Here is a 23,243-nt window from a genome sequence, read left to right on the forward strand (position 1 = left end):
CAAAGCTCCATGTGCCTTCCTTCCCCAGTTGATCTCTGGATCACTGTCTGCTCCAATCACAGGAAAACTCCCCCGCTTTCTCTCAAGTGGTCATCTTCTTCTGGGGATGGGGGCATTTCTGGCACATGGGTCCTCTGGGCATTTTTGGGTCCTTTCATCTCATATGCCAACTCTCAACCAGTGGCTACCCTGTCGCTTTGTGCAGGTCACCTTGGAACAAGCCGCTTGCATCCAGCAGGAGTGAAACCTTGATTTATGGAGGGGCCGTTGGTGCCAAGGGCCCATGCGCCTGGCAGTCACACCATTCCTGAGCTTCATGGAGATTTGGGGCAGCTCAAAGGGTGCGGAGGAGCAAATTCCCGGGCGGCTGTACCTCCGCCCTGAACTTTGGATTCCAGCAAGGCCTGGCTGCCGGCCAGCATTTTCGTCGCCAGCTCCTGCCATCTCCGCACGGTGACCTGGTGCTGACTGTGCAGGCTGTGGGTTCTGTGTCCTTTCATCTAGAAGGTGCCGCGCTGCTTTTTAGGGTCTGTTAGAAGCTTTACATCTTACCAACACGTGCAACAGCTTTCCCATCTTACAGACCCCTTAGCCTTGGAGTAGCAGGAAGCTGGGGTGGACATTTTGATCGGCGCTGGCCATCAGGTGTGGAATTAAGCATCAAAAGCGTTGCTCCATGTGGACTGTGATTTGTACTGGCGACTGTCCTGTAGACCAGCCAGGCTGATCCTCCCACTCGCCCCCGCCCCAGCCAGAGGGCTTAGGGGGGTTGGATCCCGGGGGCAAGATCACATGATGTCAGTGCCTAAGAGATTTATTTGACTCCAAGCAAAGCCTACTTCACCCCATTTGATCCCTGGTGGTGGGACACTGAGACCTTCTCAGCCAAAATTCAGGGTTTAATGTGTCTCTGCCCCTGGGGCCACTGCCCTTGTGGCCCTGTGGTGGAGCCTCGCTCTTTGTCCAGCTGTGTCCTGGTCATCTCCAGCTGGGTGTCCCAGAGCCCCTTCCAGGTCACCCTGGTCCCCGACTGTCCCGACTGAGTGGCTCACCCCTCTGTACCATCATCCACCCAGTGGACACCTGTTCTCATCCTTGTACCTGCTCCCCTCTGCGGTCACTCCTGCCCACTGCGGCCTCTGAGGACTGCAGGCCTGCTACAGGCCACGCAGTCCTGGTATCACATCCCTCTCTCATTCCTCACTGTGGGCCATTGCCCCAGGCCCCTCCCTGCTACCTGAAGGGTGTGGCTTAAGCCTAACCTTCTGCATGCCCTGAGGCACAGTGTGACTTCCAAAAGGGCTACAAGGTCAAGGCGAGTATACCTGAACACAACTCTGATGTGACCAGAAGATCTAGGGAGATAGACACGTCATATAGCCAATTACAGCGTCTTTGGTGGGCGTGGGGTCTGCCGGAAGGCTCCCTCCTGCCCGCCCCTTCCTTACCCTTTAAAACCTGTAACCTGTGGCTAATAAAGCGGACATTCCTCACCAGCTTGTCTCCTGTGGTTCTGGTGGCTGAAGGCCACCGTCTGCTTTGTTCAGGTTTGTCACACAGGTGTAGGGTCCCAAGGCTTTGGGCCATCTTCCACTGCTTTCCCAGGCCACAGACAGGGAGCTGGAGGGGAAGTAGAGCAGCCGAGACACAAACTGGCACTTATATGGGATGCTGGTGGCCGAAGGCGGAGGATTAGTTTGCTATGCCATCGTGCCAGCCCCTTAGTGAAACATTTTTTTGAAAAGATGTATTTATTTTTATTGTAAAGGCTGGTATAGAGAGAGGAGGAAAGATAGAGGCGGATCTTCCATTGGATGGTTCACTCCCCAGGTGACCGCAACGGCTGGAACTGAGCCAATCTGAAGCCAGGAGCCAGGAGCCTCTTCCAGGTCTCCCACGCAGGTGCAGGGTCCCAAAGCTTTGGGCCGTCCTCAACTGCTTTCCCAGGCCACAAGCAGGGAGCTGGATGGGAAGTGGAGTTTCCAGGATTAGAACTGGCGCCCATATGGGATCCTAGCATGCAAGGCAAGGACTTTAACCACTATGCTATCGGGCTGGGCCCTAGTGAAACATTTTTAAAGAAAAAAAGCATAAGGGTGGTAATAAATAAAATATCAAATGTTTAGGTGAAGACTGACTCAGGAAGGGGAATCGAGCACCATCAACTGCTGTCTTGGTACAGGGGAGGCAGGCAGCCAGCTCGTCTTTCCACCACCTTTGGGGAGCTGCCATTTTGGGGGTGTTGCCATTGTTGCTCAGTTGTAAACCCTGTCGATTTCCCTGTAGTTGCGGGTATTAAAAGATGAGAGAGAGAGAGAGGAAGGCAGGGACCTGGGCCGGCAGAAGTGGACCAGAAGAGGCTGGGCTGCAGCATTGAGCTCCTTGGTTGGGCATTTTCTTCTAGGCACCAGGGAGCGCCGGCGAGAAGCGGCAATGACAGTCTCCCAGAGTGTCCGCGTGCCGCCTGGGCAGGGTCACTTCCTGTCCTCATAGGGGGCCACTGGCTGGCCACCCTACGCTGACGCTAGTGGTGATGGTGGGACCCTGTGCGGCTGAGTGCTGGGCCTTGTGCAGAACTCTTTGGAGGATATTTTCTCTTACTAGTGAGCAGCGCAAGCGCCCGAGGTAGGGACGATTGGTCATGTATGGCTAGGGAGACTGAGCCTCAGAGAGGGTCAACAACCCACCCCAGGCCCCACAGCGGCTGGGCCCCTTTCCACAGGGTTCAGGCTGGGCTAGGACACAGGGCAGCTGCAGCCATCCTAGTCCGGCTGCAGAGGGCGCTCCCGCCCCACAACAGCGCTCAGCACCCGCTGACCTTGCTCGTTTGTCCTTAGGAAGGGCTTATCTAAGCTTGCTCTCTTCATCCCAGGCAAGCCCCACATATAATTAGCCTCCTGCAAATATTCACTTGGAGTGCAACAGGGGCAATCACTGCACGCATCTCTAATTTCACCAGCAGCCTCTGTGGAACTCCCGGAGCGAAAGTCACAAGCCCCCTGCTCCACGCCCCGGTCCTGTGTTTGACACCAATGAAGTTGGCTCAGCTGCGCACACTTAGCAAGTGGTTTAAGGTCTGCTGGGGACCACACACACACCTGTCAACCACCAGCACACTCTCCAAACGGCAGCTCGTTGGGTCTCCTGGCTGTGTGCGAGGCAGACACAGTGTATTGCACATACAACTCTGAATTTCCAGTATGCCCTTCTATCTAAGGCGGGGACAAGCCAATAAGATGCAATAAAGCAGCCATGGCTACATGCTTACAGACTGGTAACAAGACAAACCGGAAGGACCCTGAGTGTTATGACCAAGCTGACCCTTGAAGGAGGCAGGAGAGGGGTGGGCTGGTGGTGTGGGTGGCTTGGGGCTGCCCAGCCCTGTGGCATCAGCTGCTTGATAAGGGGCTTGATCTCTTTCGGCACACGTTGTCTATAGTGTGAAATGGAGGGGAAGACAGGTTAGAGTCACCTTGCAAGGAGGAGGGTTAAAAGTAGGACCTCTACATCCTCAATTATGGGGCAAGCGCAGCTGGGGGGGAAGAAAGAGGTGGGAGAAAGTAGTGTGTTGTTAAAGGGGTAGATTATGCTAATCAGGATGTGATGATCCAGCAAAAAATCAGACGCTAGGGATTTGGGATAGCTTTACAATTTTTAAAAATGTGTCTGTAATTAAATTCTTGCTAGGTACAAGTTTCAAGCAGCATAGATAAAGCTGAAATCCCATTGGCCACTCTTCCTCTCCCAGGGGTTATTACTGCTGTCAGTTTCACGGGCTGGCTTCCAGAGGCGTTTTGTTTCACAGTATTTACATGTATATGTGTCTGCCCAAACGCATGGCTTTGCTTGCTGCTCTTTAGTCTAAAAAAAATCATTTATTTATTTATCGTATTTGAGAAGCAGAGAGATAGAAATAAGTAGATGGAGAGAGAGAGCTGAGCAGTCGAGCCACACTGCTTCCTGCCTTGGTGGGCTTGCACGGGGAGCCAGGCTCAGGAGCCCAGCTGGGACCAAAACAGATACATCTTAAACTTTTTTTTCCCTCACACTGCCGTGTGCTTTTAACTTCTTTCATACCCCCTCCATTGGTCTGTCCTTCTATTTGTCTCTCCGACTCAGCAATCAGCTTTTTTTTTTTTAAAAAAGATTTATTTTATTTTTATTGCAAAGTCAGATATACAGAGGAGGAAAGACAGAGAGGAAGATCTTCCGTCTGATGATTCACCTCCCAAGTGACTGCAACGGCTGGTGCTGTGCTGGTCTGAAGCCAGGAGCCAGGAACTTCCTTCAGGTCTCCCACACGGGTGCAGGGTCCCAAGGCTTTCCCAGGCCACAAGCAGGGAGTTGGATGGGAAGTGGAGCTGTCGGGATTAGAACCGGTGCCCATATGGGATCCCGGTGCGTTCAAGGTGAGGGCTTTAGCCGCTAGGCCACCACGCGGGGCCCAGCAGTCAGCTTCTTGAGGTTGCTTCTGCGGGGAACTTGCCAGCACGAGCAAAGATCTGACTTGCCCCAGCATGGCTCTCGCTTCATCCTTTGTCCTGGCGGAACTGCTCTCAGAGATGTTCTGGTTTAGACGAACAATTATGAGATCACTCCAGTTTTACATGTATCTTAGCAGATGCTCATCAAATGTTAATGAAAAAAAAAAACGGGTGGGTAAATTAATACAATTTGCTTTCCATAATTTATTTAAAAATTTAAATTTTGTTTATTTTTGTTATTTATTTCCTTATTCTTTATTTTCTTTTTTATTATTTGAAAAGCATTGGGACAGTGAGAGCGTTCCTATCCTCTGGTTCGTCCCCCAGGTCGGTCATGTCAGGTGCCTTAAGCCCTTGAAACATCACCTGCTGCCTCCCAGGATGCGTGTTAGCAGGAAGCTGGGATGAGGAGCGGAGCCGGGGCTCAGATCCAGGCACCCAATGTAAGATGCAGTGCCTCATTATATATATATATTTGAGTTGAAAGGTAGAGTTATAGAGCGAGAACATCTTCTACGGAGAGAGTTCTTCCATCTGTTGCTCAGTCTCCAAATAACTACAACGGCAGGAGCTTGGCCAAAGTCAGGAGCCAGGGGCTTCATCTGGGTCTTCCACATGGACGCAGGGGCCCAAGCAGACAAGTCTAAGATGTATTAAAGAGTCTTGGCAATTGGCAGTGCCCTCCAGAAATTAGCAATTGAAGTCACCATGGCAATCTAGTCTGAATTGAAACCCTGAGAGGAGCAAATGGTCATTATCATGAAACCCGTCTGTTAAACTGAAGACCTATGTCCCAGCATCCCCAGCAATATAAATTATCCTAAGACACATGTAGCGAACAATCTGGACACACTTACAAAGCTGCAAACATTCACCATTTCCTGGCTTCTCTGCCCGCATTCCACTACTGCTAGGTCTCACCTCTCCTGGAACTCTTGAAGTACATAAATGAGAAGTACAAAGCATCTTGGCAGTCACATCTTCACGGACTCATCCGAGCAGTGAACAGAGGGTGAGGAGTACAGACACACGGGGCCATGCTGAGGGACTCCCTGTCCTCGGAGTCTGTCCACGGGAAGCTTGAGAGCAAGCGGGTCCTGGGGAGGCCAAGAGTCGGAGTGCGAGAGCAAAGGAAGCATGCAATCAACAGAGCAAGCCCCTCGGTGTCATGGGTGTTTATGGGGGCTTGTGAGGGGAGAGGTTACACAACAATGCTGCCCGTCTCAGGTTCGAGGCGATGATAGGTGAGCATCACAGGTGGGCAGGAGGAGCATGTAGGTGGGGAGGAGTGGTTTCCAAGCTTGTGACCCTGAACTAGGTGCCTGAGACCACAACAATTTGAACCATCTTCACAAGGAGCCAGATCAGAAATGCAGCAGCTGGGACTTGAACCGGCGTGTCTGGGAGCTGGTGTTGCAAGTGGCGGCTAAGCCCACTGTGTCATGACTCCAGGCCCCCTGCCTCCAATTACTGTTTACTTGTTTGAAAGGGAGACAGAGAAGAGAGAGAGAGAGAGAGAGTCTTTGATCTACCGATTCATGCTCTCCGTGTCTGAAATGGATGGGGTGTGGGGTCAGGAGCCTGACCTCAGTCTAGGTCTTCGATGTGGGATGCAGGCCCCTGCACACATGGCCATCACCTGCTGCCTCCCACTATGTGTCTGAACAGGAAGCTGGACTTGGAAGCAGCACTGGGACCAGAACTGGGCACTCAGGCTGGGTGGGATGTGGGTATCCCAGGCAGTGTCTTTAGCAACATTCATTTCTGCCCCAAGGCAACATTTCAGAAGAACATAATGAAGACCCCCAAGACTGTCTGTAAGAGGGGGAGGCCGAGAGGCAGCAGCTTGGCAGGGTGTAAATCCTGCATCTGCTCTTTCCTGCTGTGTGAACTGGAAGCAAGTCACTTCCTCCCTCTAGCCTCAGTCTCCTTGCCTACAAAGCGAAAATGATGACCTCATAGCTCTGCTTTGAGAAGCAGGTGAGGTGACGGATGTAAAACATGAAGTGCGAGGTGTATAGGCTGATGTGCCTGTGGCGCCAGCATCCCTTACGGATGCCACGTTGAGTCCCAGCTGCTCCACTTCTGACCCAGATCTCTGCTATCGGGCTGACAAAGCAGCGGAGGATGGTCCAACGCCTTGGGCTCCTGCAGCCACATGGGAGATCCAGAAGAAGCTCCTGGCTTCCAGCTTCAGATCAGCCCAGTTTTGGCCATTGTGACCGCTTAGGGGGATGGACCAGTGGATGGAAGAATGATCTCTCTTTCCCTCGCTCTCCCAGTAACTCTGATTTCTAAGTAAAGTAAGTAAATCTTTAAAATAACAATTAGGTGGATCCATAGGATCTTATGATAATTGTGAATTTTGAAATGGCATTCAGAATCCTTTAATCTGCCAGGCCCAGAATCAGGGAAACGGCTGGGCTGATTTTTCTGTGTCCTTGCCTGATTGAACAGGTGTCTTTTAAAAAAATGTGTATTTATTTATTTTTATTGGAAAGTTAGATTTACAGAGAAAAGGAGAGACAAAGATCTTCTATCCCCTGGTTCACTCCCCAAGTGGCTGCAACGGCCAGAGCTGAGCCGATCCAAAGCCAGGAGCCAGAAGTTTCCCACAAGGGTGCAGGATCCCAAGTCTTAGGCCATCCTCCACTGTTTTCCCAAGCCACAAGCAAGGAACAGGAAGGGAAGTGGAGCAGCTGGGATATGAACTGGTGCCCATATGAGATCCTGGTGCATACAAGGTGAGAACTTTAACCACTAGGCTACTGCATCGGACCCACAAAGAGGTGTCTTTCATTCCATTATTTAGAACCTATTTTCTGCCCAGATGGCGAGGCAGATCCAAGCTTATGGAGGATGAGGGTGGGGCAGGAGCAGGCTCAGCCTGGGCCTGGGAGTTTGCTGAGAATATTGGAAGAAGACCTTTACATTTGTATGTTTTATGATTTATTTGAATAGCAAAGAGACAGAGAGAGTACAGGAGAGAGCGAGCAAGCATGCACACCAGAAAGATTCCATTTGCTGGTTCACTCCACAAATGCCCCTCACAGCTGGGGCTGGGCTGAGCTTGACTCAGGAGCCCAGAGTTCCATGCAGGTTTCCCACAGGAGGTACAAGTGCTGGAGCCCTCAGCTGCTGCCTGCCTGGGTGTGCAACAGAGAGAAGCTGTGCTGTAGCAGCTGAGTGTCTTAGGCACCAAGCACCAAGCACCATCCCAAGATGGGCTGGAAAAAAAAAGTCTATCTGGACAAAGTAGGGACAGAGGCATTAGCCAAAAAGAAAAAAAAAAAAGATAAAAAAGATAAAGTTCAGCCCGGTTTGAGAGAGGCCCTCAGAGCTGAATGCTTTGTGTGGCTGTAGCTTTTTTCCACTTGTTCAGCCAGAGGAGTAACCCCATATGCTGCTATTGGGTGTCCCTCCCTATATTAAGTTCCCGGTGGCTTTGCTGTCCACCCCTAGGTGTCAGTCCCGCTGCAAAAGTAGAATCCAGCTCTGGCCGCTTTCAGTCTTGGAGGGAGGAGGTCCACTCGCTCAGGCCTGTGGTCCCTGCCAGCATCCGGCCCGGGTGGACTCTGGATCCCAATGCTGTGCCCTGCAGGCGGACGCTGGACACTGCCTGGCCCTCGTCTCCCTCCTGGGTCTCTTCTCTCTGCCTCCCTCCCTCAGCTGAAAGCTTCCTTGCCCCGCCTTGGTGTTTGCAAATCACCTACTTCTAACAGTAGCTCCTACAATGGAGGAAGTTTCACAGCTGGCCCCACTGGGGCCCTGATCACCAAACTCGCCCTGTAGATAGCATCTCCTGTCTTGAGAGCTCTTCCCTGAACCCCAGGTCCTGGGCAGAAGTCAACAGCCCCAGACTAACCGCACACTTCGCTATCACCCAAATTCCCCCAAAACATGAAGTTGCTGATCAAGCAACAAGAGGGCCACAGGCACTGCAGCCCAGCCAGGGGCCGCACACGAGCCAAGCACAGTCTGGGGGAACTGTCACCCCAGCGCTCCAGGAGCCTGGGAGGTAAGCGGCAGTTGCCCGGCTCCTTACTCTGTGCGCTTTGCAGTACATACCCACTTGCTGCCGGCCCCGCGGTGTCCGTGATGGGCTGCTTGCGTGCAAAGTTTGGGGAGTTCTGGGATAAGATCACACCTGGAGCGAACACGTCAGAATGCTGGTTTACACCCTGTCACCTGGGACTGTGACCCCTCTGCTATTAAAGACAGAACCCGCTTTTGTGCGGGAACAGCGAGAGAAAGAGCAGAGGCGGGGGAATTGGGTTTGTCCTTCCCACGCGGAGGGCAGTGTGCAGAGGGGACCTGGCCTGAGAGAGGTCAGTCCTGGTGGCCTGAGAGCAGCCACGGCTCAGGCAGGGGACTTCACAGAAGAGCGAGGTGTGCTCCAAGGCCGGCAGAAGCCCACGTCCATATTCAGTATTATGACAATGGGATTGCACTCCTCTCTCAGTCGGAGGTGCTGGACTTGCACACTTAAGCAAAGTGCTTGTTACCACAACTGGAACGCCGATTCACAGAGAAGATTCTAGAATGATGCCTTCCAATATGGTAGCTGTATACGTGGCCAGTGAGCACTTGAAGTGTGGCCAGCCCCAACAAAGATGTAACATCAGTGTGAAATACACACTGGATTTTAAAGACCTACCACAAAAAAGAACATAAAGGATGTCATTAACATTTCTGACTACATGCTGAAATGACAATCATTTGAATGTAATGAGTTTAAGAACATATATTACTAAGACTAGTTTCATCTGCTTTTTTTGCTTTGATGACATGGCTACTAAAGAGCTTGTGCCTGTGGTTTGCACTTGCTTTTCTTTTTTTTTTTTAAAGATGTATTTATTTTATTGCAAAGTCAGATATATATACATACATGTATATATATACATATGTGTGTGTGTGTGTGTATATATATATATATATATATATAGAGAGAGAGAGAGAGAGGAGAGACAGAGAGAAATATCTTCCATCCGATGATTCACTCTCCAAGTGGCTGCAACGGCCAGAGCTGAGGCAATCCAAAGCCAGGAGCCAGGAGATTCCTCCAGGTCTCCCATGTGGGTGCAGGGTCCCAAGGCTTTGGACCGTCTTCGACTGCTTTCCTGGGCCACAAGCACGGAGCTGGATGGGAAGCAGGGCCACTGGGATTAGAACCGGTGCCCGTATGGGATCCTGGTGCATTCAAAGCGAGGACTTTAACTGCTAGGCTATTGTGCCGGGCCCGGCACACTGTATTTCTTTTGGAAAAAGATTCTGGAAGTCTCAATGGCTTTCAGCAAAACCACATGGTGGGTGATTGGCCAAATGTGGAATTATCACTAGAATGAATTTGTTTTATACATTAGCAATCCTAAGGAGCCACTTCTTGAACATCTGCCTTGCCGGGCTGGGCTTTGTCGCAGCAACAGCTGGCAAGTGCTGGAACTGCGGGAAAGTCCTGCTGAGCTAGACTGCAGAGCCACCTGGAATGTGCAGGATATGTGGCAGGGGGTGGGTTCACTGGTGAGAATCTGGGCACCTCTCTGATGGGCTGCAGCTCCCACTGGCAAGGACTTGGGGAACCAGGCCTTGGGGCGGGCCTGGCCTGACAGGCAGTGGCACCTACTGGCATAAGTGTGTGCTGGAGGGTGGAGTTAGTTGGGCATGGAACTGGGCATTCAGATTAGTGGCCAAGATGTCTGCAGTACCTGGCTTTGACTCTGGCTTCCTGTGAATGCAGAACCTGGGAGGTGGTGGTGATGGCCTGAGGGATTCGGGTCCTGCTACACATCTGAGGGACCAGCCAGCATCTTTAGCTGCTAGGTTGAATGCCTGCCCCATGTGGGATTTTATACCATAGGCCAAATTCCAAATATTGATGTGTGATATTGTGATAATTCTTTATAAAAAGAACATGTGGGACTGGTGCTGTGGCACAGCAAGTAAAGCCGCTGCCTGACACTGGCATCCTCTGTGGATGTTCCACGTCTGATGCAGCTCCCTGCTTAACATGCCTAGGAAAGCCACAGAAGGTGGTCCAAATCCTTGGGCCCCTGTACTCTCGTGGGAGACCCAAAAGAAGCTCCGGGTTTCCGACTGGCCCAGCTCCAGCTGTTGGGGTCATCTGGGAGAAAGAAATCAGTGGATGGACTCCCCCTCCCTTCCTCTTTCTCTGTAACGCTGCCTTTCAAATAAAGAAACGGAAGTAAGTCTTAAAAATTAGGGAACATGGTATTACCCAGCACAGTGGATTGTTAACTGTTGACCTCCCTGCCCATCCTTTGAGATCATTCTCCAGCCCCTGTGACCTTGTTCCTAGCGGCTGTAGCCAGAACCTTCTTTGCATGTTTGCTGTGGGCCCTGGGTGCCCCCTCGCTCACTGAGAGAACCACAGTCCCCAGGCCTGCTGAGTGACCACTGCAGGTGCACAAGGACTCTGCCTTCAGGCAGAACATCTTTAAACCGCACACCGAGCGCTCCTGAGCCAGGCTAAGACGGCATCTGAAGTCACACCTCGGTGTCGCTTCTCCCCTTTCCCTGTCTGGCTCCCTCAAATCCCTTACATGTTTCTCCTGGAGGCATTTTCTTAACGAATCATTCATTTCAGGGTCGGCTTGTGTTAGATCCTACCACAAACACAGTCAGACAGAGTGGACAGTGGTCTTGACCTTGGATGGAAGCCACTGAGTATGAGAGGGATTCCAAGCTTGTGTTGAGGGCTTGGTGGCTGAGCCTAGCTCAGCAGGGGCTGCAGGAGGGGGACCATCTGTGGCACCCAGCCAGGTCAGTCAAGTCGCGAAGAACGTCACACAGCAGCCATGTGTCTTGCCCTTGGACCATTTATTTTATTGCTCTTTAGCCAAGCTCTCCCCCTGAGCACTGCCCCATCTCCATCGGAGCCTCAGGACTGCAGAGTTGAGACTGTATCCCGCTCTCTCTCTTTACCATCTCCACGACACCCTGCCCTCTCACAGAGAATTTTAACAGCAAGATTGAAACAGGAAGTCAGCTGAGTTGTGCAACACAGAAGTGTTAGTTCTAGACCTACATTTCTAGAAAATGGGAGTGGGGTGGGGGAGAGCCATGAGTCCATGGGATATGTCCAAACTGTGGGTCATCACACTGGGAACCGGGCAGGTGGGGTGGGAACAGGTGTCTGATGCTGGAGGCCTGGGGCTGTCACAGATGGCCACTTCAGGCCAGCAGAGAGCTTTAGAAACAACTGCCCTGTAATGAAGACTAAGACGAAGTGAAAGCAAACCTGGAAACCCACATTAACCAACCAAATACACACAGGACACGGCAAACTCCGAGTCTCCAAACACCCTCTAATAGGTACTTGTTTATCTTTGGGGGCTCTGCCACCCTCCCCACTCTCAAGGTAGGGGCCGCTGTGACCTTGCAGAGGGGAACAGCACCATCCGAAGGCTCTGGGGTCTGATCACACCAGTGGCACTGGCACAGTTGGGTGGCATAGGGGTCTGCAGACCCCATTTCTCTAAGACAGTGACTCGCAGGAAGCTATGTGCCCTGCATACTTCTTGAGGGACGGTGGGATTGACATGTAATTGACAACATATGTGTTGGACCTTGACAGGTGCACACGGCATGTTGGTTGGTGAGTGGCCGGTCCCAAATGGGCGGGGGCCAGGTCTAATTTGCTGCTAACCGCTGAGCCAAGGGGCTTTACAAAGTTCATGAAAAATGGAGTGAAAAGCGGATGCACATTTGCCATGAACACCCGAAGCTTCCTTGGGTTCTCAGAGCCAACACGTTGCTTGATGCCCAGCAGACACGCAAAAGCTATTCATTGGGGAATGAGCTGCTGTGAAAGATCTTATTCCTCAAGAATACACCTGTAATGACCTTTCCTTTGCTACCAGGCGGTCGCCAGGCTCTCAGAGTGGAATCAAAATTCACTTTTTCCCCGGTCCTTTGAATGTTTTGGGGTTGAAACTGAGGTTTTTTTTTTTTTTTTTTTTTTTTTTGTTCTAACTACAACCAGAAATTAGTTTGGATCTAGCCAAAGGAGAAGGTCTTAAAAGACTCTGGTGAGTTTCAGGGGAATAACTCATGTCCAAGGCCAGAGCTGGCTCAGACCTGTTCATTCATGGTGGGGCCAGGCTGGGGGCCTGATGCTGTCTGATGTCTGTGGGGGAGGGATGGGAAAATATCACACCCAGTGATGGAGGAGGGACTGGGTTTGGAGGAAGGGACGACTGCCTGGCTAGCTGCCTGGAGAGACGGCCTCCAGAACAGGAAAAGTGGAGCTGATGGGAGGCAGAAGGGCAGGGACTGGCCAGGGAGCCCGGGATCCAGCAGGAGAAGGTGGATACGGCCAAACCGTGACATCTACACGGAACTCCACATGTGCTGGCCTGGGGAGAAATCCCAGGTATCTGTGACCCTGAGAAAGACGAGGCTACAGAGAAGCTCCTAAACGAGATGTTTCCAGAAGGATCTAAGGAAGGATCAGCCCCTTGGAGACTGGGGAGGGCTAGTCAGAGAGTTTGAGAGAGCAGGTAGGGAATGAGTAATCAGGGACAGGTTTGAAATGACAAAGGCTCTTCAAGGGATGTTGAGGGGTCCCCAGGTCCTTCTCCATGTGTTCCCCTTTACCTCTAGGCTGTGATCCCAGCACCTCCTGTCCCCCTCCCTCTGTTTGGTTTTTGGACTAGAGACTAAGAGCTCGTGGGGTATGGCTAGGGGACATGGCATTTTGTGTTGGGTTTTGTTTCCTGTGTCAGGGTTGGACTGGAACGGTCATGGTCAACTGTTGTCAGGAGGGACAGAGCGAGGCTGATTAAGACTCCTTCCCAGGAAGGGTGAGACACAGACACCTCAAATCCCACCCACTTCCCAAAGAAGGCCTTCCAGCAGGGTCATCCAGTCCAGGTCAGGTGGGGGCAGGGTTGAGGAGGGCCTGGAGGGACTCGGTGTGGTGGGGGGACATCTGGAGAACTCAGGGTAGAGGGGGCATGTCAGGGCGCCTGTGGGTCAGGGCACCATGTGCCACCACTTGAAGGCGAAGGGCTTCCGGAGGACGTTGGTGCCACAGTGCACCTCCCCCAGGAACTTGTGGTAGGCAGAGATGTCATCGATGAACGTGCAAGACAGGCCCAGTGGCTCGAGCAGGGCACGCACCTGCATCTCCAGGCAGCACTCCTCTTCAATCTGGGGCCCGAACGGCTTGGGGATGCCCAGGTCTTTGTTGAGCACGATCATGTTCACCTGCAGTGGGGAGCGACCCTTCAGAGCAAGCACCTTCAGTGTGTCTGGCTGTGCTCCAAGCTCCCTGAACCCTGCAGACCACAATGTCGGGAGCTGGACACTCTGACAATGCCCTCTGTTCTGGGCAGGGAAATGGGGTGCATTGTGAAGGCAGAGCTGGAGGGGGCTGACTGCCTGTGAACGGGGGTGTGTGTGTGTAGGTGCGCTGGGTACAGGCATGCACAAATGTGCATGTATGCACTGTGTGTGCATGCTGGTCTAAGCTCTTTTCAGCTCATGGAAAGCTCCCCTCTGTCATAATAAATCCTCTGGTCCACATATAGGATCTTTTGCCTTTTGCAAAGACCTTTCCTGATTCTTAGAGTCCAAGGTCCCCAGGATGCCAGGGAGGCAATTAGAATGAACACATCAGGCCTAGGAGGGAGTGGCAAGGATGTAGTGTGAGGCCACACAGCACCTTAGCCTAGACTTGGACCTGGGTCTCCTGATGGCACCCCTTTGGATCTGACTGTCCCCCTGGGCTTGGGCCGCGGGCTCACCATATTTGGGAAGAAGGCTCTGGCCTGGCGGCCCTCATCCATCTTGAACAGTGCGGGCAGGTCGATGATGTCCTGTTCTGTCAGGCCCAGCTCTTTCTTGAGGATGTCACGGTTCCAGTCGAGGCAGCGCTGGGCAGGGGCAGGAGAACAGGCAGGTAAGGCGACACACACCTGCACCCGGTCCCTTCCCACCTGGGTCCATCGTACTAGGTCTGGGGCCTTGGTGTTCCAGAGCCTCCCAGCACTCGGCTAGCACCCACCCCACTGCCATCCATCTGTCCTGGGGCCCCCTCTGCCAGGTGCTCAGGCACAGCTGCAGGAATAGTGAGAGCCATGTGATGGAAGTTCCCAGAAACGACGCAGAGCTCTGACCACAAGTCAGGTCCTGAGCTTGGTGCTGCCCACGCTGCAGCACAGGGGCTCTTCGGGAAACCCCCTGAGCTGACAGTAGCACTGGCAGTGAATCACGGTAACAGTGACCACAGGTACCCGGCACCATCCTGAGCACTGTACACGGAACGCTTATTTAAGCCTTTTCTGGGCTTTTCATTTTCAAAGCTTGGTCCTTTAAAATATGCTCATGCAAATAAAGAGTGACTTAATTGAAATTAATAAGATTGGTTTCTATTTTTTAGATGGAACCCTTGAGACTAAGAGACCAGAGGGTAGGACCCAAGGGCTGGCATCGTGGCTCACTGAATCAAGCTGCTACCCACAGCGTTGGCATCCCATTCTGGTGCTCGTTCATGTCCTGGCTGCTCTATTTTCTTCTTCTTCTTCTTTTTAAAGATTTTATTATTTTTATTGGAAAGATATACAGAGAGAAGGAGAGACAGAGAGAAAGATCTTCCGTCCGATGATTCACTCCCCAAGTGACTGGATTGCAATGGCTGGTAATGTGCCGATTTGAAGCTGGGAGCCAGGAGCTCTTCCGGGTCTCTCAAGCGGGTGCAGGATCCCAAGGCTTTGGGCTGCCCTCGACCCCAGTTCACCAGGGTCTCCAGCCCAGAGCCTGCTCATGAGGGTGAACAGCTGGCAGGGGGAGTGTGACAGGGGCAGAATTTTCCAGGGCACAAGCAGAGAGCTGGATGGGAAGCGGGGTTGCCGTAACTAGAACCAGTGCCTATATGGGACCCTGGTGCATTCAAGGCGAGGACTTTAGCCACTAGGCCACCGCACCAGGTCCCCTGGCTGCTCTATTTTCAATCCAGCGCCCTGTTCATGATCCTGGGAAAGGCAGCTGAAGACCCAATTGTTTGGGCTCCTATACCCATGAGACCGGAATGGGCCTCCAGGCTCCTGACTTTGGCTTGATCCTGCCCTGGGCCATTCTCCAGAGAAGCTCTGAGGATGTGAGGGTGGGGCTGGTCCCTCTCACGGCCCTGCGGCCCTGGCCTCACCTGGAAGTACTGGTTCTCCTGCACGAGACTCTCATTGGACAGGACCTTGTTGATGGTGATCCGCTTGCTGCTCATTCCACCCAGGCCTGTGGAGGCAGAGGACAGGTGGGTGGAGCCTCTAGTCCCAGTGCTGACCGCTGGACCGAGGGGGGAGGATGGGCGGGGGCTGGGGAGTGCAACTCTGGGCAAGTCAGGCCCCTCTGCCTGGGGCAGTGGCACTTCCTTCTCCAGGGCAGGCCACGTCTCCTGAACTGAGACAGGGACAGGGGCTGCCTGGCTTGATCTCAAGCTAGTGGGGGAGGACCCCAGTGTTCACCGGGGTCTCCAGCCTACAGCCTGCTCATGAGGGTGAGCAGCTGGCAGGGGGAGTGTGGCAGGGGCAGAATTTTCCAGACTTGCAGCCTGCCAGTAGCAAAGAGCCCGGTGCTATAGGACCCTGTGTCCAATTGCCTCTGCAGCTGCCCTTCCCTGCTCTCTGCCCGGGTAGGGAAGGCCCTGGTTGTGGGGCCCGCTGCATCACCTGGTCTGGCCCTGCCATCCCACCCACTTTTAACAGGTTCATTTTTAACTTGGCCATTTTGCAGGGCCCATGAATGATGTCATACATATTCAAATGGCCTTTGGCAGAAAAAGGCTCTCCATCTTTCTGGGGGCAAAGACAATGGTTTCCTAAAGGAAGTTTCCAGAGAGTCAAGATCCAAGCAAGGCAAGCAAGGCAAACATGGCATTGATCAGTGGGGTACTGGCAAAATAAGATGTTCTTGGGTTGTTTTCATCTGTCTGTGACAGTGTTGGGATATGGGGTGCAGCGATGGCACCAGCCAGCCTCGGAAGTGAGGCATGCCGGAGACAACAGCCTGAATATGGCAAAGTTAATCTAGAAAAAAAATGCATAATCAGCAGTGATGGTTATTCCACATGGTATTAATAGCCCTGAGTCACGTACTTGCAAATGGCCCCAAATGACAGATATGTCTATTTGACCATACCAAAAACAATACTGGAAGTTGCTGTGGCCTCTCTTACCTGCTGTCTGCCTCCACAAGCTCAACTTTCCCTTTTCCCATGACTAATTCAGGCACGCGCCTCATTCCAGTCCCTGGCTAGCCCTGCTGTGTGGACATCTAAATTAAGCAGGTGACTTCTCTCACCAGGGCTGGCAGTGACTGTGACTGACCAGTGGCTATAGCTTTCCACAGCCACTTTCCTCCCTGTGCCTCAAGTGCAGTGTGTCGTTTCCTCTCTCTGCCTCCCTTCCTAGGATGCAGGCTCCTCCAACGCACCTTGCATGCCAGTTTGGGATCATCCAAGCTGGCCCTGGTCTGAAGCCATGCCAAGTTCACACCACCACTTTGCACTTTGTACCACTACTTTGACATGCAGGAGTCAGCTCATTGCTATGCCTGGCCACAGGAGGTCAGGACCGCTTCCTGCCATGGCAATCCTGCAAGCCTGGGGTGGTGGAGCAGATGTCCAGGGAAATGGAGCTGGGGTTTTGGGGTCCAAGGATTCCTCTGCTCCATATGGCTGAAGGTCCCTCGGGCTCTCTGTGGCTGCTAAGGCTCTGTGGCTACTCACCTTTGAACAAGATGGCCTCCCCGTGGCCCTGCTTCTGTTTCTCTCGAAAGAGCTTGTAGCAGGCAGCGGTACTGGCCATAAGCAACCGGAAGTGCTGCGGGACACAGGACAGAGATGACAGTGTCAGCACAGGAAGTGGGGGCCGGGGACAAGAGGGCGCTCCTGCCTCAAGGACTTGGAGCCCTTTCTACCCCTGGGGCTCGAATCTCCCACATCAAGGATGCCAAAACTGGTTCTGCGAGGAACTTCCCAAGTGGCATTTCCGGATTAAGCAGTCACAGCTTTCTCTTCCCAGGAATTGGTAGAGCTCCATTCCAGCCACATCCCCGGCTGCCCACAGGGTCATTGCCAGTGCAGTAGCCACCAGTACTGGGTCCCCACTGAGATGTTCTTCCCCAGTCAAATACTCAGCAGATTTTGAAGATCTAGTAGGTACACAAACTGATAAGCTCTGCTTATTAACTGCACGTGTTGAGGCTGGCATGATGGCTCAGCTTTCTAACTCTCCACCTGCAAGCACCAGCATCCCATATTGGCACCAGTTCATGTCCTAGTTGTCCACTTCCTATCTAGCTCCCTGGTTGTGGCCTGAGAAAGCAGCCGAGCATGACTCAAATCCTTGGGGTTCTGCACGCACATGAGAGACCTGGATAAAGCCCCAGGCTCCTGGTTTTGGATTGGCTCAGCTCTAACTGTTGCAGCCATTTGAAGAATGAACCAGCAGATGGAAGATCTTTCTCTTTCTCCCCTCTGTAAATCTACCTTTCCAATAAAAAGTAATAAATCCTTAAAAATAATTGCGTATTCTACAATATTAACAATTTGTGCTTATTGGTTTCAAAATACACCTGCCACAGTGACCATGTACAAATCAGCCTGAGACTACTTCCTTCTTCCTCCACCCCACCCATCTCCTCTTGCCCACCCTCTGCTGGCAAAGGATGGTCAACACGGGTTTTCCATACTCCTGTTCATCTTTCATCGCTGGAGTGAGCTCACCTTTGTGCCTGGGATGGGGACGAAGGTCATGAACTCGTCCACGTGACCCACAGTCAACCAGTCTGAATAGAGCTCCACGGGTGCCTGCACCTGCTGCGCCTGCAGGAAGTCCCGCACCACCTTGGTCATCCTCCGACCGCCAGACCTGGAGCAGGGTGGGAGAAGAGACAGCTCTTCAGGAGGCTGCCTCTGTGCCCACCTCCCCAAAGGGTCTGCAGGGAGGGTCAGCCTCGGAGCCCAGCCTGGACCTCGGCAGCATTGGTAGAGAAGGCCTAGCAAGGAGCTTGAGACTGAGAGATCCTGGCACAGGGAGGATGGGGTTTGGGCACCAGCCATGGCCATGGCCTGTGAAAGGCACAGAGCCCAGCGCCCAGCCCTGAGGACACCAGTGAATGGGGGAGGCACAGATACGTACACTCCCGGGGCCCCACGGAGACGAGGGCAGCTACTGGTTCATTCTTCAAATGTCCACAATGGCAGCGGCTGGGGCTGCACTGGCTGAAGCCTGGAGCCAGGAGTTCAACGGGGTCCCCTGGGGGTGGCAGGGAACCTCCCAGAGTGCATTAGCAGGAAGCTGGAGCCAGGAGAAGAACTAGGACTTGAACCCAGGCACTTGGACGTGGGATGTGGTTATTCCAAGGGGCATCTTAACCTCTGTCCCCAGAGCCGAGGGCAGTGTTGGCACGGACTGGGTGCTTGTCCCTAAGAAGCTGCCCCTGACTCTCCCTCTTCCCGTTGCCAAATGCCTCTCTCATTCACCTGGGTGATCCTGTGACCCCAGCATGTCCTGGAGGACAGGACTGGGGGGTTCACATTGGAGAGCCCAGGTGTGACACAGCTGGTCATCAGGGAATAGCTGATGAGAGGATGTGAGTGGAGTGAGAAGGGGGAGGGGCAGGCAATCACTGCTCAAGCCAGTGGCCACGCCCAGGGCAGAGCATCCATTGTGGTTCAGAGAGTCTTAAAGCCCCAATCCTGGCTGATGTCACACATGCAGGTTCCTGGCAGCCCTTCTGCGATGTGAGAACCTGAGGTGTTCACTGTCTATCCAGCGAGTGCCCTGACCTAGGCAGAATCTGCCTTTTCTTTGGCTGGTGGCCTAATTGGGCAGGGAGCAGGGACAGGTGTGGACAAGGCCAAGGGATCCAGGAACTCAGGCTGCTGGGATGGGGCCATGTCTTCTCAAGTCTCTTTTGTGCATGGGCACCCTGAGGGCACAGCATGTCGGGGCATTCCCTTGAATCCTCTGCCAGTGTTCCTTCTCTGTGACCCCTTCCCCATCCGGTTTATCATCTCACTAGACACCCTGCTCTTTAGGGAAGAGAGTGATTTATGCAGTGATCCGGCAGATCCTAATGCATACTAGGGTGTAAAGGCTACCTTGTTTTCTTTCCCTGTAAGTGTCTATTAACAGAGCTGTGTGAGGGGATTGGTCTCCCAGCCACTTGCTCCATATCTGAGCATCCCAGGGTACCCGGAAGAGGAACAACAGCCCACTCCTCCACCCTCAGCTTCCCCAGCTCCCGCCGGCTTCTCTTACAGCGGAAAGCTGCTCCCGATGAGGATCCGGCCGAGGGGGTATGTCTTGCCATTCACGGTCACGGGTGGACTGACCTCCAGGTTCCCAAAGGAATCGAGGCTGGTGACGGGCTCAAAGACGGGTTCCCTGGTCACGTAGCCGAAATCGGGGCCCTGGGTGGAGGGCACACACCTCCTATTAGTCTGTTGCAGCAGGGAGTTCTGAGCCCCTGACAGCTACCCTCTGATGACCACTCATTGGTCTGGCACGTGGTGGTCACATAACCTCCCTCAGTGGGACCCGGGGAACGGAGGCAGGGCAGTAGACTGTGCTGCCTGCAGAGATCTGCTACCCATTTCCCTCTTGCCCCCGATAAGAGACCATCTGCGTCCTGCCCCACTGCTGGGTCACTTCTGTGAAAGGACTTCACTTGCCAGCCCCACACAGGCTTGGTCACGTGACTTGCCTTGACCAATGAGATGTGAGCAGAAGGGACACCTACAGCTAGGAGCAGAAGCCAAGGGGGTACCTTGAGTGTAGCTGCCAAGTGATGTACCACAACCCGTGCTGGGAACTTCCTGACTGGGGCTGCCCCTGTGGGCTGGGCTCTGGGGAGGAGGAAGGCTTGGGGTATCGGCTCCCAGTGGATAGCCTCTGCTGTCTTGGTCTGTTGAGACCGGGAACTTCCAGTAGCCTTTCACCACCTGCAGGTGTGGTAGACATGCAGCACCAACGCTGTCTCCACCCACAGAGCCTGGAGGCAGCCTCAGGATCCATCTTAGCAGAGCTCCCCCACACTGTGGAAGGTACCAGATAATCAGGTTCCTTTCAGGATTTTAGGAGTAAAGTTGTAGCAATCCTATGTGGGAGCTTGCACAAGCCTGGGGCTGATCTTGCCTGATGAAAGTCTCTTAAAATCCCTTGGAGTTAGTAGGTGTGGCTCCTGCTGGCCCCACTGAAATGGTCATGGGTTGGCGGTGCTGTGCCTGGTGGGGTGGAGGGGTTCTGAGCAGCCCTGACGGCTAAGGGGGTGGGGAAGGGGTCCCTTGAGTGCAACCCTGATCTGCCCCAGACTCTGTCTCAATCTCTCCGGGCTATTGGAGGGGAACAGAGAGGCTGGTTTTGGCTCTGCCTCACACAGCAGGCTGCCGGGGCCTAAGAGGGCAAGGACATTAGCTTTAGAACTGGCGGAGCCCAGTGCTGTTGAAGCAACCCACACCTTGAAGGGCCTGATGAGCTTCCGAGTTGGAACCATGGCTTTGCCCTCTTTGAAGCTTACACTGGAGGGATGGGGCAGGAGCCTCTGGAACTGTGGGCCCCATCTCCCACTTGTTATGGAAAAACCTATCTTCAGAGTGGCAGAGGGCCCTACGGGTCACCATCTCAATGGACACATTTCAGAAAGGAGAAAATCAAGGCCTGGGGTAGCAGGTGAACTTGTCAAGGGTGCCCGGGTTCTCCAGATCACCGCGTCTCAGCCTCCCCAGCGCCCCCCACCTCCTACCAGGGACCCTCAGCACCGCACCAGCAGCTGCTTTATGGGGAAGTCCTTCAGGTTCCCATCGCGGGGGGAGTCCAACACAACTGGGAAGCCTTTGTGGGGGGCTTCAATGTAGCCAAACTCAATTTCATCCTGTAGGATAGGAAGGAGAGCCGACAGGTGAGCCCGGTAGGGACCTGGGAGGGAGGCAGATGCACAGAGCACCTGTGTGAGTGGCAGGTGATTCAGCATCACATGGGGGCTGGTAGGGAGTTCCCGTCTCCAGCTCTCCACCCCCCGGGCACGTGATGGTGGTGGCGCAGCTCAGCTACCAGTGCGCTCCTTTCAGGCCCCCACTCACACCGGCAGCAGCATCTGAAAGCATTCTCCTTCGAGTAACAACTTAATTTGAATGCTTTCTGCACTTGTGGGTTTAGACGGGCTGTATTGCTTTTAGCCACTGCTGGGAATCTCACAGCCAGGTTGGCACCCAGGGCTGCCTGGATGCAGGTCTGGGTGGCACTGGCATCTTTGGCCATTCAGGACCCAACGCATCATGTACCTGCCCGCAGAATTAACTGTTGAGTTCAGGGATATGGGTTAAGCCCTCCTCTTCCTGCCTGACTGCAGGCCACTTCCTCCTCCGACCAGCTGGGGCACCCTACCTGGATCCAGCGGTCGCCGCGGTTCATGTACTGGAAACAGACCTTTAGCTCACAGTTGGCTTTCTCCACCAAGTTCTTCACTTCTTTCAGGAACAGGTAATTGTCCTTTAGGCTGAGAGGAAGAGGAGGAGGCAGGATGAGGAGGGACAAGGACGGGGGGACAGAGGACCCATCTGTGTTCAAAGTCACCTTTGTTAAGACTGATGCACACAGGGCCAAGAAAGCCCAGCTACCCACGTGGGGTGGTCAAGGCCATGGTCTCTGGGGCACAGAGAGGCCAGGTGAGTCCAGGTCAACATAGCTGGTACGTGACAGAGTCAGGAGCCAATTCAGGTCTGTCCATCCCTGTGTTCCATCCCATGGCCACCCAGAGGCACCGGGCTCTCTGAGCCATGGCCGTCGCTCACCAGCACACAAACACCGACACAGGGGGCAGGATGTTGGGGGTCATGATCCACGGAGCGATCCGGAATGTCACGGTGTCCGTGAAGATTGGTGTCAGGGGGATCTCCTGGAGGTGGGGAGTATCAGAAAGCCAGGTTGGGGTGCTTTTCACTTCTGCTCCCCAAGAGGGTAGAACTGAAGACAGTCACACATTCATTGAGCACTTACTGCATACTATTCTGAGTATGTTCACAGGCACCTGTTCAGGCGTGCCTTAGAGCACACAGAGACTATGATCATCCTTGCTTTACGGATGAGGGAAACTGAGTCACAAACTGTTAAGTAATGGCCCAAGGTTATGTGGTTAGTGAGCAACAGAGCCAGGCTTCCAGTCCACGCGGTCTGGCTGTTGGGTCCACACTCCCAGATGTCATCTGATCTGGCCCATCAAATTCTCAGACGTCCACCCACCTGGTGCCAGAGCCAGCCCGATGCCTTCCTGTCTGGCTCTGGGGACCTTGCCCTTCTCCAAGTGAGCATTTAGGCCTTGCTTGGAGGCTGTTCTGCTAGACCCAGAGGCTTTTCTGTTTTAGGGAGTGGTTCAGGCAGTTTACCAGGGGCTGGAGGAAATGAACACAGGACTCCTGGGGGCTTTGGCGTGGCTGCCCTCGAAAAGCCACTGGAAGTGGGCAAGGAGGGTGCGAGCAGGCACTGTAGGAGTAGTTCGTCTCTCTTGCTTTGCACTGTGTGGGCCCTGCTGGTGCCCTGGAGGGGCCCAAGAGGCTGCCGTGGACCCCGATGGGATCAAGTTTGGATGCTTTGCTCTGTTTTACAGATGGGAAAACCGAGGCACAGGGTAGTTCACTTGCAAAGGGCCTCATGGTGGCTGAGTCAGGACTGAGCCCAAGTCCATGGTGGACCAAGCCCTTCCCTTGTACTACCCCAAGATGGGCTGGGGCACACATGG

At 53.5% G+C, this 23,243-nt stretch overlaps 1 protein-coding gene across 1 annotated transcript in view; it reads right to left on the minus strand.

The window, feature by feature from the left end:
• Positions 1-12,458: 12,458 nt before the first annotated feature.
• PADI2 (peptidyl arginine deiminase 2) overlaps positions 12,459-23,243 on the minus strand; it is a 36,052-nt gene continuing 25,267 nt past the window's right edge. The window contains exons 8-16 of the mRNA XM_004592324.3: positions 22,300-22,403; positions 21,893-22,004; positions 21,273-21,380; positions 19,769-19,920; positions 18,229-18,373; positions 17,230-17,323; positions 15,652-15,737; positions 14,252-14,380; positions 12,459-13,712 (exon numbers count right to left, since the gene is read on the minus strand). Coding sequence (XP_004592381.2) covers positions 13,479-13,712; positions 14,252-14,380; positions 15,652-15,737; positions 17,230-17,323; positions 18,229-18,373; positions 19,769-19,920; positions 21,273-21,380; positions 21,893-22,004; positions 22,300-22,403 — 1,164 coding nt within the window. The 3' untranslated portion in view covers positions 12,459-13,478. The remainder of the gene's footprint in view (positions 13,713-14,251; positions 14,381-15,651; positions 15,738-17,229; positions 17,324-18,228; positions 18,374-19,768; positions 19,921-21,272; positions 21,381-21,892; positions 22,005-22,299; positions 22,404-23,243) is intronic.

This window comes from Ochotona princeps, chromosome 2 (assembly GCF_030435755.1).
Source record: "Ochotona princeps isolate mOchPri1 chromosome 2, mOchPri1.hap1, whole genome shotgun sequence".
Lineage (NCBI taxonomy): Eukaryota > Metazoa > Chordata > Mammalia > Lagomorpha > Ochotonidae > Ochotona > Ochotona princeps.